At 38.3% G+C, this 20543-nt stretch overlaps 1 protein-coding gene and 1 long non-coding RNA gene across 2 annotated transcripts; one reads left to right on the forward strand and one right to left on the reverse strand.

The window, feature by feature from the left end:
- Nucleotides 1-9: 9 nt before the first annotated feature.
- Nucleotides 10-18916, forward strand: Eif2s2 (eukaryotic translation initiation factor 2 subunit beta). Its single transcript, XM_015481583.2, has 9 exons — nucleotides 10-168; nucleotides 5312-5489; nucleotides 6992-7095; nucleotides 10916-11051; nucleotides 11545-11645; nucleotides 12974-13122; nucleotides 15382-15438; nucleotides 17681-17766; nucleotides 18450-18916. The coding sequence occupies exons 1-9, from the start codon at nucleotides 154-156 to the stop codon at nucleotides 18623-18625; spliced, it is 1002 nt and encodes a 333-aa protein (XP_015337069.1). The 5' UTR covers nucleotides 10-153; the 3' UTR covers nucleotides 18626-18916.
- LOC125619012 lies at nucleotides 12808-18471 on the reverse strand. The gene is made up of 2 exons (XR_007350475.1): nucleotides 15534-18471; nucleotides 12808-14094 (listed from the first exon to the last, which is right to left on the reverse strand). It is a non-coding gene; the product is annotated as an uncharacterized LOC125619012 (long non-coding RNA).
- Nucleotides 18917-20543: the final 1627 nt, after the last annotated feature.

Raw genomic sequence — 20543 nt, forward strand, 5'->3', positions numbered from 1 at the left:
GTTTGGGAGGAGGGCGGGGTGTCGTTCCCTTTCGCTGATGCAAGAGCCTAGTGCGGTGCTGGGAGAGGTGTCGGTAGGAGCAGCGCTGCCGCCGAGGCCAGGGGCTGACCCGTCTGACTTCGCGTTCGTGCCGAGCCCTCTCGAACCGCAGCCATGTCCGGGGACGAGGTGAGCGCCTGAGCCTGGCGCTAGGGCTAAGGATAAGGCAGGAAGCCTTACCCACCCAGTGGGGGAAACCGGGCCTGCGGCCTAGCGGCCGGCCGCCGCCATGTGGGGCACCCGGGCCTAGGCAGCCCGGAGCGGTGGAGCCGGCGAGGATTCTGGATCCGCATGCTTGGCCGCTCCCGGCTCTCCTCAGAGCCACAGCGCCGGGGCCGGCTTCTTCCTGGGGTCGGCGTTCCGGGAGTGGAGAGCACGCGTTGGGGCGCCGGTCCTGAAGGGACTGATGCCCCGACTGAACGAGATTGGGGCTGGCGACTCCTTCACTCGTTTCCGCTGGGCACTGATCAGCTCGCCTCTCTGGGCGCCCCGAGGAGCCTCCCTCGGCTCCGATGGAACACTGTAGTTAAAAAGTTTGTAGTCGAGTTTTTCCAGGCAGGTATCCCGCCCTTGTTTTCCTCTCGAGCGTTATTCTTAAAAAGACGAGGGGGTAAGGAAGTTAGGATTCGAGGAGAAGACCCTTCGGCTTCAAAAAGTGAGCAGCCTTCTCGGAAAGTTTCCGGGCGGGTGTCCCCGAGCTTCCTTTAACAGGGCTCATAGCGACCTGAGCGAGAAGTCCGGGCTGCGAAGCTGATTGAGCCCCTTTCTCCAGTCGTGCTTGGATCTCAAATCCCCACCCCACCCCCGCTATTTATGCTAGTTCATGTAAAATCAAACGACTTAAAATGAAATTGGTGTTAAAAGAGCTCTCACTCGGTATTGCTGAACACAGGAGGTAGAGTGCCCCCACCAAAACTACACCCCGTGTCAAAAAAAAAAAAAAAAAAAAGTATGAAGAATTTGTAGTTTTTTTCTGTCTAGAGGGCCTTGGAAGGGATGATGTGGAAGAATTCGAGGTTCTCTAAACTAGTGTTGGCTTTTGAGTAGACCCTGAACGATGCTTAGAATTTTCTCCAGCAGTGGGAAGGCTTGATTTATAGGACAAGGCAAATAGCAAGTAAGAGTGCTTACACAGAGTGGAGTGTTCTCCAGTTTGGTTAGAGTTAAGCAATGAAGACTTGAAAAATAGGTAGTGGCTAGTTCATTCAGTACTTTCAAGTTAAGAAATTTGTAATTCTAGAGGGGACTTCGTTCTCATTTGGGTCTCAGGATAACCCTGTAAAATTGGTCCTATTCTGCCCATTTTACAGATGAAAAACCGAGGTTCACAGTTGTATAATGCCTACTGATCAGATTCTCAGCTCCCGAGCCAGGAGTAGAATTCCAAAATGCTGCTTTCATCTAGGTGATAGGAATCAGGCTTAGAGAAACAGTCTGAAGGAGGTAGATGGTTCTGGCTTGGAGGTCATGGTAAACATGGCTCTCAGTTACTGTATTACTGAGAGGTGGTGTTTCACACTTATTTTATTTCTTCTACTTTTTCAAATTTTCATAATGTTTAGCAACTGTAGTACTTATGTAGAGCAATGTGCTGTGGGGAATTGTGGGTATGGTTTCAGTGATAAAGTACTCATACTGTCATAAGGGATATAGCTGTAATGCAAGGTAGAAGAGATACAATAGTAAGATAGCTGTAATGAAAGATAGAAATTGTCATAAGAAGTAGATATAGGCCCATCAACATAACAATTTGGGAGTGCTGGCAGGATCATTTTTGTAATAGGATCAGGTTTTTTTTAATATTTAATTTTTAGTTTTAGATTTCACAATATTTTTATTTTTTATTTTTATGTGGTGCTGAGAATCAAACCCAGTGCCTCACATATGCTAGGCAAGCGCGCTACCACTTGAGCCACATCCCCAGCCCAAGATCAGGTTTTTTGAAAGAAGTGGAATTTGAATACATAACTGAAGGATGAACAAGATTTTGTTCAGCATAGGTAGCAGAATCAGCATTCCAGCAGTGGACTTTGGAAGCTGATATAGTATATGCAGCTTGGCACTTCCTAGACTTACCAGTACTACTTCATTTTATAGATAGGAGAGTAGGCCCAAGGAGGTTAACTTGCCTTAGGTCATGCGCCAAGTTAGTGGGACTAGAACCTCTGTCAGGTGGAAGTTAACTGGTGAAGAGAGGTCTGAAGAATGGGGTGTAGATTCTGGTTCATGTAGTGTTATTAACAAGATAATTATTAGAAAAGTCCTTTCTGACCGCTTTACAGACTTGTGAAGACCAAATGAAAACGTGCACTTGGAAATGACTTATAAACTATCAGTAACTTTCTGTAGTTTCTTTTTACTTTAAATGGCTCATTGAAATATAATTGCCATAAACGGCACATGTTACTTTTTAAACCTTGTAATTAAGCCAAAAAGATCATCAAAACATGATCCTTTTTAACCTAGTGGAACTATGAAAAAGCAATGACCTAGAAATGTGTTACTTGATAAGGGAAAAAAAAAATCCCCTAATTTGCAGGCACTCAGAATCTTTTTTTTTTGGTACGGGAGATTGAACCCAGGGGTACTTAACCAGTGAACCACATCCCCAGCTCTTTTTATTTTGAGACAGGAGCTTGCTGAGTTGCTTAGGACTTCACTAAATTGCTGAGGCTGGCTTTCAACTTGGAATCCTCCTGCCTCAGCCTCCCAGATTGCTGGGATTACAGGGGTGCACTGCCACGCCCAGCATAGAGTTTTTTGTTTTTAAGCACTGTTAATGTCTTCTTAGACTTGCTTAATACTAGACACTAGTCACAAGGTGTCAGAACATTGGGTTTTCACAATATGGTAAGGTGTTTTTCCAAAATAAGTTTTAAATTAAAAAAAGTTTCTGATTAAAAATAGAATGTGTGTTATGCAAATGAAGTTTATAAAACACAGAAGAATACAAGAAATAAAAATTTCCCAGAATCCTGTCACCTGGAGATGAAAAATGCTGTTAGCATTTCAGCCCTGAAAGGAACTTCAGATCAATACCTTTCTTTGCAAGTTCTTTTGAGAATATACATGCCTTCTGGGTGTAGTATGGACAAAAAAGTTGATTTCTTTGTAAGGTATGCTGGAGACAATTTGATGAAGCACTTCAGGCTGTAATCAGGGTAATTTTAGCTGGTATTCTCTTTTCTTGCCTTCTCCAACCCAACAAAGATAAGTTGAAAATGGAAATTTTATGCTTTTGAAGGCTTCATTGTAGACTTAGTAACTATTTGCTTCTCAAACCCAAACTAGCCTCATAAACAAAACCTCTGGAATGTAATCAATAATTTGAAAGTCAGATATAAAAGCCTTAAACCATGATCTTAGTCAAAACTGACATGGCCTTATGTTTTGGTGAGTCCTGCTTTGGTTGCTACTTCAGAATCCCTGGTTTCCTTATTTGTAAGCTACTTTGCAGGGTTGTGTGAATGAAATGAGACATTGAGTATGTTAAGTACATAAGTATTAAGTATCCAGAGGTAGTAATTGAGAGAGATGTTAATTATTTCAGCATATGATTCCCAAATGTTTATTACCTTTGATAGGGCCATAGTCTGTTTACCTGTAGACCTAAATAAGAATTTTTTCCTGGGCTAAGAAGGCTGCTGGGAGGTTTCAGGATCCCTTCTATCTTTTGTCTGGCTTGCTGAATAATAATAATTAAAAGGCAGTTAATATTCCAGGGAACCTGAAGCATGAAAAAAAATTGCAATGAATGGATTATAAACTTTGCCAAAACCAGATTTATAGTGTCTGGAGTGCTGTCTGTCCTTTTGCCAAGTCTCCCTATTTCAGGAATGATGATGAACTGTACCTACCCCTGTACAGATTGCAGTATTCCATGTAGGATGACCCAAGGTCCACTACAGGTCAATAGTGGGGATTCCTTTTCCTGACTCATCTATCCTGGAAGGAATGCTTCTTTAAGTTTCTCAGTTAATGTTCTTCCAACTGACTGCATTTCAGAATTACTCATTTACACAGTTGGATTCTAGAGAATAACTTTGAAATGTTACTATAAAAATTTCCATAATGCCTTGTGTATACTTCTCTACTAGATGAGGACAGTAGCTACCCTACCTTATTATAGACTATAGCTTAGTTTCCTTAATGTGCTTGGGACATAAAAAGAAAATTAAATTAATTATAATCAGTTTGGGGAAGTTTTGAGAGCTTCATGATACATCTGGCAAATTAGATCACCTGAGTTGAGGATGTTTCAGTGATAGGAATCAGATACCATGTTTTGTGAACTGTAAAGCATTATATAAATCATAATGTAAGGGCTTTATGTTTGCTTATTGGATGCTTGCAGTAACCTTGTCAGGTTTGGTTTTAGTTCAGCTTATCTCCATTTTACACATGAGGCATGAGGTGACACAGGTATGAGCTAGAGTCTGGATTTAAATCCAGGCAGTTGTGCTCCAGATTTGTTTCTGATCACTACACAGTCTACAACACAGCAGATCAGTGGGCAAAGATTGGTAAGGAGCTCAGGGGAAAAAATACTTGGATTTGAATCTAATTCTGTTTGACTTAAAGACTTTGCTCTTTCTGCTCTGTCAGGTGCCTACCCTGTATGTGTAAACTATTACATCTAAAATAACTTTTCAAGTAATCAGTGCAGTCTACAAGTTAGAAATTACTTTTCTACTTACTGTATGGTGAACATTTAGATAAAAATAATATAAGCAAATTTTTTGTATTCCACAAACAAAAAGCAGTGTAAAAACTTCTAAGGAAATTTCTCAGAGATTTACTGATTTGCTGATGGATTTTCTTAAAATTTAAGGTTTGTCTGGACTTCAGAATAAATTTTTTAAAAAATCAAGATCTAGTCTCCACATATAGCCACTCCAGGTTATCAATAAGATGAACTAAACTTTCCAAGGTATTGATTTTCTCATTTATGAATGAGGGACGTCTAACCATAGCTTGTTGCTAAAGTTCCTTCCCTTAATTCCATGATTCATTCAGGATGTCCAAATTTGCTTATGAAATTAAAAGTGAAGTTCCTTTATCTTATGATAGGTACCTTACAGATTGAAAGGCATGTGCACATGTTTCAGACACTCCCTCTCCCTGCACTCCATATTTAGTAGTACAAGGAAGGTTGGATGGACAGTTTTATTTTTTCATACCTTTTACCTTTAAGAGTTTGCCTTTTGAGGATAAAGCATCATTAAGAAATAATCACTTGGTCTCTTTTTATTCTTTATTGTTTTTTAAACAGATGATTTTTGATCCTACAATGAGTAAGAAGAAAAAGAAGAAGAAGAAGCCCTTTATGTTAGATGAGGAAGGGGATGCCCAGACAGAAGAAACCCAGCCCTCTGAAACAAAAGAAGTGGAACCAGAACCAACTGAGGATAAAGATGTGGAAGCTGATGAAGAAGACAGTAGGAAAAAAGGTAAGTGGTTGATGTCAGAGTCACTATTATGCTGGGAGCCCATTAAAGTTAAGGCCATTAGCAGTCTGTTCATTGAGCCTTACCAGATACATGATGGGTTTTTTGCAGGAAATTCCCACTGAATTCACAAGTGCAAAGATGATGACACTTCATCCTTCTGGAGCTGGTTTTCCAGCTTTAATGGGATTGTATTTGAGTATGAGCAGAAAGGAATAGAATCAAGGATAGGTGTTTTTTGAATATTTTTTTTTTAATAATTTTTTTTCAGTTGTAGATGGACACAATAACTTATAATTTATATGTGGTGCTGAGGATCAAACCCAGTGCCTCACACATGCAAGGCGAGTGCTCTACCATGGAGCCACAACCCCAGCACCCCCCCCCATAGGCAGTTTTTGTATTAGCAAATCTGAAAATGCATATAAAATATTAATTAGTCTGAAATGTTTGGGGTTAAGTACTAGCTTTATTTTTTCACTCATGGTAGTACTCTAACATAGAAACAATTTGACTATTAGAAATAAATGATTCAGTAAATATAGTTTGTATCAAATATAAGATTCCTAGAGTAGAGAGAACTGATAATCATTGAGCAAATACCTTGTGCTGTCTTGTACATGTTTGAAACCAACTTTAGAAAGTAAATCATTTCTGTTTTAATAAGATAAAATGAATTCATAAATAGTTCTTTGAAAAACTTTGTAGTAGAGGGATCCTAAATACACAAAATGGCAGAGCAAATAGAAAACTTTCTGAACAGAACCTATTCTTGCTCATTAACGATAGTTTCATCAATATTCATATTTGTTGTACAGCCTTATTTTAATTAAATGTGAAGTAATTTATATAAGACCTTTCAATGATTGATTGGTTCAATAAAATGTTGAGGTAGGCACTGGGATTTAGTTGGACAAGGTTTATCCTCTTAGTATCTAGAAGGGAGACAGGTAAAGCAAGCTTGTAGTGATTACCTCAGTATGCCCAAGTATCCTGAGAATACCTAACCCAGTTACAGGCTTAGAGAAGACTTCTTGGTAGAAGTAGCTCCTAATCAAGGTGGTGAGATGGAACAAATTGCTATATGAGAGGGCTCATGGGAATGCTTGAAGGTGAGACTACACATACATTGCAATAGGAATTGGAAGAAGTTCTATAGGCCTGGAGCAGGGGTTGAGGTGTGGAAGGTGGGGTACAGGGCTAGGTAGAAGTGAAGAAATAAAGGTGAAGGGTCTTGGAAGTTGTGTGAGAGCTGTGACTTTGTTTTGGAAACAAGAATGATATGGTCAGAGATTACTAAATAAATATGCTTAAAATGTCCCCTAACCAGATTCTTTGCTAGAAAGCTTGGAGTTGACCTGTCATTGTGCTTTTTAGTACCACAACCTTTACTTTTGTGGAAGGTCTACTGTACTAATTAATATATCTGATCTCTCTTTTCTGGTGACTTAGTTAATAGTTGGAATGTGTAACTCTTAATTTGATGCTCAATCTGTCTTTTATAGATGCTTCCGATGATCTAGATGATTTGAACTTCTTTAATCAAAAGAAAAAGAAGAAAAAAACAAAAAAGATATTTGATATTGATGAAGCTGAAGAAGGTGTAAAGGTAGTATTGCTTTCTTGTTGAAGGTAAAATTTGACCTCTTGAAAGGTTGCTAAATGGCTGTTTCTCACCCATTGTCTTATCTCTTAGCAGCTTTGCTTTATAGTTGTTAAGCACTTAATCACCACTGTTAAGGTCATTTTCTTGTATCTCTGACTTTTTTTTTTTTTTTTTTTTGGTACTGGGGATTTTAACCCAGGGGCACTTGACCACTGTGCTATATTCCCAGGCTTTTTTTTTTTTAAACTTTGAGACAGGCTCTCACTAAGTTCCTTAGAGCTGTGCTAAGTTGCTGAGGCTCTCCTCAAACTTCCTCAACCTTCCAAGTTACTAGAATTACAGGTGTACACCACTGTACCTGGCATGACTACATATTTTAAAGATTATTCTAGGAATGTAAATTTAGGTCTTAATATTGTATTGTATATCATTGAGATGATCATGAAGTGTCCCTGTCTTTAACCATACTGAGATTGTTTGGATGAAGAGAGATTTATCTAAGTGAGAAATCTTATGGAGCACATATTCCTGTGGGGTTTTTTTTTTTGTTTAAACTTTTGGTAGCAGTAAAGAATAGTTCCCAGGCTTCAGTGTTTAGTAGCTGTTGATAGTGTATCCTGTAGGAAAACCAGAACACTGAGGCTACTTCTGTGGAATTCTTTGATTTTGTAGGGACTTGAGACCTCATGATTGTCTTGCCACTACTGAATTGGTTTCTAGTTCAAATACATGAAAAATTTTTTGAACAGGAATCAGATACATAGGTGGGTAGGTAGGTGAATAAGAGGGTGGATAAATGAGGAAAGAACTGAATGTCTGTTCTTTCCCTCCCTAGAACTACTATTTTAAAGAACTTTTAGAGAAATCACTTCAGCAGAGCCCACACATCTATTTTATACACCCCAGCATATAGCAGTTTTAATGTGTGTGTGTGTGTATTCAGAGAGAAAAGAGTAAGAACACGTATGCACATAGACACACCAAGAATCCCATCTTGTGCCTTCTACTGAAACTTTTCTTTAGTAAATAGTTAATTTGCTCAAATATAAGTAAATAATTTCACATGTGTCGGATATTTATATCATAATCCATTGAGTTTTGGAAATAATGTCTTAATTTTGATGGCTGTTAATTAAGCAAATGCATATTAGTGTTTACAGTGAATCAGGCATTGTTGGTAATAAGTTTTTTTCTATTTTCAGATTCATTTTAGTTCAGGGATAATTTATTTATTTATTTATTTATTTATTTTTTAGTTCTCGGCAGACACAACATCTTTGTTTGTATGTGGTGCTGAGGATCGAACCCGGGCTGCACGCATGCCAGGCGAGCGTGCTACCGCTTGAGCCACATCCCCAGCCCCAAGTTCAGGGATAATTTAGAATCCTTTAGAACAAGATGATTTTTACCTGGATTTGACTTTTTATCTCCCTGTTTGGAGAGTCTCATTTCCTTCTATTACTGCAGGGGAATTGAGAAAGAGAAATGCTCATATTGTACTGAACAAATTGGGTTTTAATATCCTGATAACAAGATGAAACATCAGAGATGTGCCACAGAAATTAACAAAGTTTTGTTAGTTGATTCTTTTTTTTTTTCTCTCATGTTCTGTATGGATTATATTTTGTTATTCACGTCAATAATGTGTCCAACTTTAATAAAAACTGGGTCATTACAGATGGAAGGACAAAATGCTTCATAGGCTGTTAAAGCAGTTTATTCTTTGAGTCATGAAATGCCCTTGGGACATGAGTGGGCATATTTGTTACTTCTAGTAGCTTTTGTCCTCAAGAGTCACTAATAAGCTCCACTTGTAAGTGCTTGGATACATTTTTTTCTCTGTTATTGAAGTCATAACCTTAGGAAGATGTTACAGGTATCCTGGTCATGAAGCAAGAAAGGCATGGATATCGATCTTGAAGCTGAAATGTTTTTGAGGTCATAAGTTACGCTCCCACCTGAATTTTCTGACCATTCCAGGACTTTTGAACCACCTGAAAAACAATTTTTGCTTGTGTCTGCCTCTTACTGTTTCTTGGCCTTAGTTTAGAGGTAGATCTAATTATTAGGATTAAGTCAATAGGAGCATAGGACTAAAAGCTAGCCAGTATGTGCTAATTTAAATTCAAATTTCTACATTTCTCATTTACTGTCATCTTAGAGACTAGATCAATATCTAGTTTCCTGTTTTAGTATACCTAGCTAATACAATGGGTTGATTAGTGTGACACCAGATTACAGAACTGGATTTGGGATCCCAAGTCTGAATTTTGTTTACTCATCTCTTCCAACTTTTCTGCTGATAAGGTTTCTGAAATTACCATAGCATTGTCATAGTAGTTCAGAGTATAGGTACACAAAAAATAGAATTGTGGCTAATGTTGACAGTATACTTGGAATAGGAGTTGGGTAAGCTGGTGAGAAGAGGAAGTAATTAAAAGGCTGGAGACTGAGGTAGGCCCTTTTTTTTTCCTGAGGTGTTTATGATTCATCTCTAACATGCCCTATTTAACATCCATACCTATAGCAGCTAATCTTGGTCAAGCTGTACCTTGTCTGCATCCATTCATCATAAGATCCTAATTCCCTGTGGGGGGGGGGTCTATCTTTCCCTCTTTCGTGATGTCATCTATAGAAATGCTGATTAAGGACTTCTCCAACCTGTTGCCAAGCTGAGTGGTGTAATAAAAGAGATATTTGTCTTTTAACTGTTGGCAGTCTTCAAAATGATAAATATCTTTCGTATGCTAATGAAAAGACTGATTACTAGGAGGCCCCTAGATAGCTTGAGATAGGGGCTGGTCATCAGGCAGATCAAGCCATGATTAGAGGATTGGAACTTTCCTTGACCCCTGCCACTTCTGAGGATGGAAGGTCTAGAGATTGAGTTCTTTTGGCTTGCCAGTGGCCATTGATTTAGTAAATTACACATTTTTAATGAAACTTTAAGTAATGGAGTTCAGAGAACTTCCAGGTTGGTGACCTCATTGAAGTGCTGGGAGGGTGGCATGCCTAGAGACATGCCTTCCTTGACACCTGCCATGTTCCCATCTCCCCACATTTTGTCCCTATGGATTGCTTCCCTTTGGCTTTTTTTTTTTTTAAGTTGTATCCCTTGTAATAAAACTGGTAAATAAAGCACTTTTTTTGAGTTCTGTGTGTCATTTTAGCAAATGATTGAATTTGGGGAAGGCATTGTGGGAACCTCTGAATTTGTAGACAAGTCAGTGTGGGTAACTTTGGGAACCTGATACTTGTTACTACCATCTGGAGTGAGAATCGATAAACTATGAAACTGAGCCTTTAAACCTTTGGAGTCTGACAGTAACTCCAGATAGTATCAAAATTTAATTGGAGGATGTCTAGTTGATATTAGAGAATTGTTGTGGAAAAACATCACGTATTTGGTTTCAGCAGGAGAATTACCCACTAACTGCATCATATTTAGTCAGAAACTTATAAAAAAAACCCCTCAGTCCTTTTCCACTAAAGATTGTCAGAAGATTAAAGAATTTTCTTTAATTTTTTATCAGAACCAGATGGTTCTGATAGTAGCCTGTTTTGGAAACATGAATAATAAGATCCCAAGCCTGAAGAATAAAAAAGAGGAGGGAAAAGATCCCACAAAGTATTTTGAGAAATTTATGGTTTTAATGATAATCCCTGAGCCAGTTTTTCCCACTTGTGAGAGGTATTTCTTATCTGTAACTTTAGCTTTGAATATTTGATTGTTTTTGCTCTAAAATGATGGTAGGCCACTGTCTTTTTAATTAAAAACTATTGCCCTAGTATCAAAATGTTGAGACTTTTCTCAATTTCTTAGGATCTTAAGATTGAAAGTGATGTTCAAGAGCCAGCTGAACCAGAGGATGATCTTGATATTATGCTTGGCAATAAAAAGAAGAAAAAGAAGAATGTCAAGTTCCCAGATGAGGATGAAATATTAGAGAAAGATGAAGGTAATATTGGGGACTCAACATCTCTTCTAGGCTTGACGCTTGGCTCTTCATCTCCTTGATTGGGGCTAGGGGACTTTTAAAGTTCAGTTTTATCAGTTTTTAAATACTATGGTTTTTAGAGAATTTTTCATATAGTCATCAGATGGGTTTTTATGGATGTGGAAGTTTCTTAAATGCTTTCAAAATTAAACTCTTTTCCTTCTAATTATTTATAGCTAGCAATTATTCTAGCAATTATTTCGTTGTATTTGTTAAGTCAAGAAACATTTCACCATGTGTTAACATTAATATATATATTAAGGGTCTTATGCATTTCATAACATCCTTGCCTTTAAGGGAAAGGGGATTATTTGTGATCCTTGGTCTCTTTATGCTTACGCCTGTCATGAATGAATGCCTTAGTGAAAGGGACCACAAATGTCTTTGAAGCCCCCTCCCCCTCTGTTGGTATAATAGAATCCACCCCCATTCTTACAATCTTTGTTATCTGTAGCTGTAGAAGATGAAGATAGCAAAAAAGATGATGGGATCTCATTCAGTAACCAGACAGGTCCTGCTTGGGCAGGCTCAGAAAGAGACTACACCTATGAGGAGGTAAGACAAATTCTCTTACAAGAAGGGGCTAAGCTGTTCACTAGAACTTAAAAACATGATAGCTGGTCACAGTGGTGCACACCTATAATCTCAGTAACTTGGGAAGCTGAGGCAGGAAGATCACAAGTTGGAGTCCTCACAGAAACTTATTTAAAATACTCCTCAGTATTTTAAATACTTGGCAAATGAAAAAGATCCTGTCTCAAAAATAAAAGTAAAAAGGGCTGAGGATGTGGTTTAGTGGTAGAGTGGCCAGATTGACTCCACCAAACCGTGCACACAAAGAAAAACAAGGTAAATGATCCTCAAATTGGAAGGGCCCTTGAGATACAGGTTGATGGTAAAACAGAGGCAGAGAGGTCACAGCCAGTTCATAGCATTTTCTGATGCCTACCTGTGGGCAGCCTGCCTAGAATGTGACCGTCATTGTAATACTCACTATTCCCATCTGTGTTCAGGGACTTCTGAGGTATGGAGCCTGAGGATTAGAGTGGCATTGGTGACAGAATGACTAATTTGGAACCAGGGTAGTCTGGAGTTGCTTGAATCTTCCACAGATCATATACTTTTCTTTAAACATAGCAGAATTAGTTGTGTGCGTTTACTTTGGACAAGAAAGAATCACTATCTGTAATGGAATCACTCACCATCTTTATTGGGACAGATAGATCCTGGTTGGTGATGAGTTCCTGCCTTCAGGGAGCTTCTAGAACATTTAGTGATGTTTGTGTATATTTAGTAAAAAGTGAAATATGTCCATCTGTGACAATGTGGATGAACTTGGAGGAAATATGCTCACTGAAATAGGTCAGATATAAAAAGACACATACTGCATGATCTCCCTTATATGTGAAATTAAAAAAAAATCAAACTCGTAGAAATAATAGAAAGGTGGTTGGCAGGGTTGGAGGATGGGTGAAATGGAGAGGTGTTGGCAAAGGGGTAAATACCTTTAATTATAATAATGTCTAGAGATCTAATGTAAAGCATGATGACTTTAGTTAATCATATTGTGATGTTAACTTGATTTTGCTAAGAGTAGGTTCTAAGTGTTCTTTCATGGGTGAGTGGGAAGAGGAAAAGTAAGTGAGGTGATGGATATTTTAACTAACTTGACTAGGGTAATCATTTTACAATATATATATCAAATCATCACATTGTATACCATAAGTATGTACAGTTTTATTTATCAGTTATATCTCAATAAACAGAGGGTGCACACACAAGAAAAGTAAAGAAATATGCTCCATTAAAGCAGTGACTCAAATGTGAACTTTATACCCCTGCTATTACTAAGAATGTGCTTGAATACCACTTTATCCCTATAGCTACTGAATCGAGTGTTCAACATCATGAGGGAAAAGAATCCAGATATGGTTGCTGGAGAAAAAAGAAAATTTGTTATGAAACCTCCACAGGTTGTCCGAGTAGGAACCAAGAAAACTTCTTTTGTCAACTTTACAGATATCTGTAAACTGTAAGTTGGTTAATGGAGACCCTCCATCCAAATACCAGATTTTCAGTGAATTTTTCAGGATGTTAAATATCCTTATTGCGGGTTTATTGCAGGTAAAAAATAAAATGCACAGGTGTAGGGATTAGGTTGAGGGGGATCACAATGTAGGTCCATCGAGTTTCAAATCATAGGTTTCGGGGTTCATTTTTGTGGTGATGATGAAAGAAGTCAATTCATACATACTAGTCTATGAGAATGGGTCCTAAACAGATGGAATGAGGAGTGAGGGGCCTGAATGTAGTTCTCAGACAGGAGTCTAGGGAGGTAAAAAGTTAGGTGGGGCTGGGCCTATCAAGCCAATAGTGAGCTCTGAAAAGTGGCTCAACATGATATGCCTCTTCCTTGGATGGTCTTTGCCAGATGAGTTTTCTACTTTCTTAATACCATCACATTCTATGCCAGTGTCACAGGTGACATTTTTGGGCCTTGTTTTTCTCAGAGCTCCTCAGCAATGCCTTTCATTGTTCTTCTACATAAGAGATATACATGCTTGCTGCAGTAAAAAGATAACCACTTGTTTTCGTTACTTACAGGCATTACTTTTTAGACTTCTTTGTTAAAACAATAGTACTATATACTTATTAGAAAATAAAGACACTCTAAAGAAAATGAAAACTCATTCAAAGTTCACCATTGAGATGGATGACCATAGTTTAATGCACATATCTTTAAATATATTGGTATCATACTGATTTAACCTGGTTTTTCCAGTAGTTTTAAAACTTTTGCTTATGTCATTAAATAGCATTCCTGTGTTTTAAATACCTTCACAAAATATTCTCATAGTTCTTAAGTTGGACATTGTTGCTCTCAGATTTATATTGTTGGAGGCAAAGCTTCAGGGAACGAAGATGTTCATGGACATCTTTAGACATGTGTTTTTGCAGTAGTTCAGAACAGAGTCTTAGATCAAAAATTCCCAAAGTGGAATTCCTGAATTTAAAAAAATGGATATTTTAATGGCAAGCATTGGCAAATGCATTCCAGCAAGCTTTTAAGTATTTGTACTCCCACTAACAACATAGAAGTTCATCTGTTTTATTATATTTTCACCAACTCTCACCCATTACCTTTTGGGAAAATATTCCCTTACTTGTCTGCTTATTAAAACACATTTAAATGATACCAAGTGTATAGATTTAAAAGGTGAAAGTAGTGAGTGGCATTGCTCTGCCTGTTATCTGTGTACTTTAGGGAAAAAAAGAGACCTATCTTGTTCTAAAAGCAGGATGGTACACCATTGAATAAATGTATCATATATACATTTATGATACAAATATTTCATATTGGTAAATATTTAAGCAGTTTGTTTTTGTGCTATTGTGCTACCCTGACATGCCTACATGTATATATAGTTTTTTTATTTTTAAAGAACAGCTTCAAACAAGAAACAGGAATTGGCATAACAAACATCTAAATAGCCACCATCTAGGTTTGGTATATTTTAACCTTTTGATACATTTGCTTCAGATCTTTTTGCTTCTTTGTTGTTGTTGTTGTTGTTGTAGATGGATACAATATCTTTATTTTTATGTGGTGCTGAGGTTCAAACCCAGTGTCTCACACATGTGAGGTAGGTGCTCTACCACTGAGCTACAGCCCCAGCCCTTCTTTTTACTTCTTCAAAGAGAAGTTTTACAGCTGGGCACGGTGGCGCACACCTCTAATCCCTATGGCTCGGGAGGCTGAGACAGGAGGATTTCGAGTTCAGACCCAACCTCAGCAACCGTGAAGCGCTGAGCAACTCAGTGAGACCCTGTAGGGCTGGGGGTGTGGCTCAGTGGTTGAGTGCCCTTGAGTTCAATCTTCAGTACCAATAAATAGATAGATAGATAGATAGATAGATAGATAGATAGATAGATAGATAGATAGATGATAGATAGTTTTACAATTAAGGCCTTTGTATCATTTTGATTCCTTTCTTCTTCCTTCCCAGAGGAAGATACTATCCTCAAAAGTTCTTGTTCCTATCCATGTTTTTCTATGGAAATATAATAACATTATTATTAACATTATTATTCTAAGTATTGAACTATTGAAAAAAAGTCTTATCATATAGTATATATTTTTATTTCAAAGTTTAAATGAATTATGTCCTGAAATTCAGCTAAAAGCTGAGTAATAACAAATTGAAATTCTGAACAGGGTGGCTTTTTAGAAGTTTAGTTTTTTTTAGATTTCCATGAAAGCTACAGTTCATTTATTTGATTTTCTTTTTAGATTACATCGTCAGCCCAAACATCTCCTTGCATTTTTATTGGCAGAATTGGGTACAAGGTAAGAAATTGTATTCATATTTATGTACTACCAGACATTTCATAAGAACTTCTCTACTTAAAAAGATATGTAATGTGCTCAGAAATAACATTTACCTGATATCCAGAACTTTTAGAGCTGTAGAGAAGTGAAACCACTTCATTTCTATGGAAGAGCTTGGCTGGGGCTCAGTGGTAGCGCACTTGCCTGGCATGTGTGAGGCACTGGATTCAATTCTTAGCACCACATATAAATAAATAAATAAAATAAAGGTCTATCAACAGCTAAAAAAAAACAGGGTACAGAGTTGACTGGTTCATCTGATCAGGCCCACTGATATACCAAACTGAAAGCACAAGTACTCCCATGTTTAGACTTCCCTGTCACTAATTGGAACTCTCGGTCTTTTTTGTGGAGCACATATTAGATTTCAGAGGAACCCATTTTCTTGAGTCAGAACTTTTTTTCTAAATTGACAACAGGGTACTGGAGAAATAGTTTGTAAGGTAATGAGTAGCATAGGAGAAACCATTGAAGTAAGGATTTGAGTTCAGTAGCTATTTCAGGGAAGTAGATAAACCCTACAATCAATTGTATTGATTGTAGGGTTCATCTATTGAAGGCACTGAGCCAGTCCATCCCCATTCAAAGAGGCCAGGATCTCATGGAGCCCAGGCCAATGAGTTTAATTACTATAAGTTCAGGAAGCCAAATGTCCCTTTAAAATAGATAATGTAGACTTCATTTATAATAATGATGACACACGTGGAGCACCTGTTGTGCAGTGCTTTTTGGTTACAATCTCAATCTTTACAATGTTTCTATAAAGTAGAAAATAATACCAGTGCTCAGATTTGGAAACAGATTTAGTGAAGTGGTGGTTCCTGTGGCTAGTTAGTGGCACAGTCAAGATGCAAACTTGGATCTTACTTGTTTCTGGAGCTTGAGTTCTTCAAGGGCTTAATTGCCTGTGCCTTACTGTCAGCACAGAGATAAATAAGGTGTTTTGTGCTTTTACTCTCTAAAAAAATCACAAGTGGAGTTTGCTATACTTGCTGTGGGGTTAAGAACTAATTTATTGACCATGATAGATAAGTAAGCTCTGTTATAGAATTGTAGTTTTTTAAAAAATTCAATACAATCATTGTTTATTTTTAAGCAGAAAAAAAGTGTGACAGTGTTTTTTCTACTCAGAATAATTAGCATTTTTGTAGAGGTGAACTTGTGGTAGTTGGGTTAAATATCTTAGGGTTTGAGAAAATTCTATTTCTTTTAACAGTGCATGAAAAAAATATGCCTACATTGGAGTCACCATAGCCTAGAAATTAAAGATTATAGTTCATGGAGTGTGATATTAAACCCTTATAGTTAAAGAAGAATCATAGGAAATGTTCTTGTAAAAGTCAGTTTTATGATAAGATACAGAACAAATATAAACTTAACTCTTTAACTGAATTGTTGTTTTATTGATTTGTAATTTGGGGAGGGAGAAGGGTACCAGGGACTTAGCTCAAGGGCACTCAACCATTGAGCCACTTCTCCATCCCTATTTTGTATTTTATTTATATTTTTTGTGTAATGAGATCCCACTATGTTGTCCAGGTTGACCCTGGACTCCTGGGCTCAAGTGATCCTCCTAACTCACCCTCCTGAATAACTGAGATTACAGGTGAATACCACCACATGCAACTTAGAATTTTTAAAAATACATGTAATCCTTTTCATATTTTTATATTTATAGCTCACATTGCTTTGCATGTGCTGTGCATTCAGTAAAAGTTTGTTTTCCTTTATTTGATGAATGGGCTCATAAATGCAATTAATAATTCAGTTATTAATTAAAATTAGTTATGAATCTGATTGTTGTCCCTGCAGAAGTAATTGGTTAAAATTAGATTTAATGTTAGGGAAGATAGGTAGGTCATCAGGGTTTGATGACTTGATTAAAAATAAAATTTAAGGGCTGGGGTTGTGGCTCAGAGGTAGAACACTCACCTACCATGTGTGAGGCACTGGGTTTGATCCTCAGCACCACATAAACGCGTGCGCGCGCGCGCGTGTGTGTGTGTGTGTGTTTGTGTGTATGTGTGTGTTGCTGGGGATCAAACCCAGGACCTTGCACATGACAGGCAGGCAGGTGCTAAATCAACTGAGTTACATCCCTAACTCTGAATATATTTTAAATTGATGAAATATAAAGATGTTAGAATTTGATTCTTTGAGGGAAAAGTAAAAATAATAAAGCTATTTTTGTTTTTCATAGTGGATCTATAGATGGAAATAACCAACTTGTAATCAAAGGAAGATTCCAACAGAAACAAATAGAAAATGTCTTGAGAAGATATATAAGTAAGTGTGTAACTTAATTTTATTACATCACTCTAAACTTCTCATCAGGCTGCTGTGTTTTGGGAGAGCCTTTTGTTTGTAATGAGCCTGGAAAAGCAGTCTTTTAAAAGACCAGCGGGGAAATGATTGTAAAGGGAAAGTTGGACAGGGGCACAAGGGAAAAGGACTTGAATTTCCTAAGGCCCAGCTGATTGAGCCTGCTGGTTGATTCTGGAGCTGAAGGCGAAATCTGCCTACGATTCAGGCTAGGCTTGGCCTGCTTTTGTGACCTTACTAATTACTTAAAATTGCTATGGCATGCCTGTTTCCATGTAGGAAGGTATGGGGTCTGTAGTGTAGACGGAAGCAAGAAGAGGCAGCTTCATCTTATCTCTTCAAACTCAGCTTCATCCTTTTTTGCTCCAGGATGAAGAATTTAGAATCTTTTTTTTTTTTTTTTTAAAGAATCCCCCCATCGCCCAACCCATGTTTTAGTGCCAGGACATTACAGAAGACAACTTGTGTTTTCTGATTGCTGCCCCAATAGCTGAAATTCAGTTAAGCTTCCCTGTCTGGGTGCACAATTAAATTGCAGTCTGAGTCTAGGCTTATTGAGTCCAACGTAGATGCAATGTAAATGCAGAGGAGAGCAACCTCTGTTTCAGGGTGGCTACCAGTAATGCTATGTGTTGCTTTTCCTGCAGAGGAATATGTCACATGCCACACATGCCGATCACCGGACACCATCCTGCAGAAGGACACCCGGCTCTATTTCTTACAGTGTGAAACCTGTCATTCTCGATGCTCTGTTGCTAGTATCAAAACCGGCTTCCAGGCTGTCACGGGCAAGCGAGCACAGCTCCGTGCCAAAGCTAACTAATTTGCTAATCACCACTGATTTTGCAAAGTGTGTTGTGGAGATTTGGCTGGACAGGTTTACCATCAGAGTGGATATACCATTATATTAAAAACAAGATAGAAAAGCTGCCAAGTTCTTTGGTGAGTGGTTGGTTGATCTGAAATCCTTGCAGGATGCCGATGCTCAAGCTGTTGACATACTCATTGCCTACTTTAACAACTGTCAGACATGATGGGGTAAGGAGGTGCTTTTTTAAAATCGTTCATAGACTTCTGTAAAATGCAAGATAAATTAAAGTTATTATAACAGTGATTCTTTCAATTTGGTTTGTCCTTCAGTTTTCTCTTCTATAAAAAAATGTACTTGGTGAATTCAACAGAAACAAAACAAATTTGTGCCTGGGCTCTGGTGAGCTCTCTGGATCTTTGTTCTGAGAAACTGGATGCTGGAAGGCACTTCATTCAGCTGGGAAGCCATTTTCCTTCTCAGCTTCTTTGGAGATACAAGGCTAACGTGACATGGCTTCCCATGAGAGGGTGGTTGGAGCATGAGATCTAGGACAAATACTGCTTATTTTCAATGTCCAGGGAATGACTGTAAAATTCAATTCTTTTCTTTATGTGAGGGTTGTTGCTGCTACCTCACTGCTAGGTCCTCCTCCAACTTTACCACATGAGGGAAATATAAGGTGCTAAGTACCCTCCCTCAGAATTTTCTTCCTTAATGGCCTATAAATCTGTCTTGTAACTGGCACATTAGTTGGGTATCTGTGTTGGCAAGGAAGTGGTGTGGTATATGCAGTAGAGAACTCTTCTGAGTCTAAATGGTGGTGCTAGAGGAAGCTTCTCCCCTCCATCCCTCACTTAGTGTTCTGGGTCTCAAAAAGGCCAACCACAAAAGCTTTTCTATTTTCTGTAATAAAGTAACTTTTAAATGGGACCATGAGAAACCAAGATATGCTGCTGCTGATGGGGTACCTCCAGTTCTGCCTCCTGAGGACTTAGCTCGAAGGGTTTCTCTGTTGATGCACAGGGAGAAGGCTATCTCATGGGTCTCTGCTGTGATCTTCCTTGCCCCAATCTGCTAAGGATAAGGCATACACAGTACTCGATTTCTTATTGCCAGGCTGTTCCTACTAAGTGGCCAGGAGCAGTTACTTGACCCTGAGTGTCTCGACCATGCTGTATTAAATCACTGTGACCCCTAATTTTAAAGTATAGGCCAAGTGTTGTCAAAGTACCTTGGCTGTGTAGTGGTAGAGGGAGGCCTCCCCTCCCTCAAGCAAGTAGGTCCTGGGGGAACCACACACTGGTTGAGCTGTCATCACTGCCATGATGAACCCAACTATTGTTTATGATCCCATTTTCCTTTTTTTGTATCTATACCCACACAATTCCCAATGTTGGATATTACTACGTGAATAAAGCAAGGATCAGTGCCTCTTGTATAATTAGCGCTCCTTTGCTTTTGTGTGTATGTATGTGTGTTCATTTCTTTAGTGTGGGACCTCTTAAGGGAAGGTATGGGATGTTAGAGTTTGGTGACAGGTTCGTTCATAAACAGTTATGATTTAAACTTCTGTTTTTAAACTTCATTCTCAAAACAGATTCTCATGATTTGATTCTGCCTCTTTAAGATATTCCAGTTGACATACTGTTTGGTTAAAATTGAATTGACAATATTCCAAAAATGATAGGTTGCCCTAGACTGCTCATACACAGTAGAATCAGCCTACTTCTACTTCTACTTCTTAACACCCTGAGCTCAGTTGGAAGGAACCTTGCCATGAAATGAAGAAAACAAAGGCAATTGAGGGTTTGTGATCAAGAGCTATGTTTGAGACCAGACCATCATTTACAATTCAAATTATATTAAAAACAGTGTTAAGAACTGTTCCTAATTAGGCAGCCCAAAAAAGGAAAAGGGGTTCCGTGGTAAA

The sequence above is a fragment of the Marmota marmota genome, unplaced genomic scaffold (assembly GCF_001458135.2).
Source record: "Marmota marmota marmota unplaced genomic scaffold, marMar, whole genome shotgun sequence".
Classification (NCBI taxonomy): domain Eukaryota; kingdom Metazoa; phylum Chordata; class Mammalia; order Rodentia; family Sciuridae; genus Marmota; species Marmota marmota.

Bases quoted from the DNA above. Each gene is read 5' to 3' on its own strand.
- Eif2s2 (XM_015481583.2), top strand. The intron at 5,490-6,991 runs GTAAGTGGTTGA...TGTCTTTTATAG, and splicing joins AGAAGACAGTAGGAAAAAAG to ATGCTTCCGATGATCTAGAT. The intron at 11,052-11,544 runs GTAATATTGGGG...TGTTATCTGTAG, and splicing joins AATATTAGAGAAAGATGAAG to CTGTAGAAGATGAAGATAGC.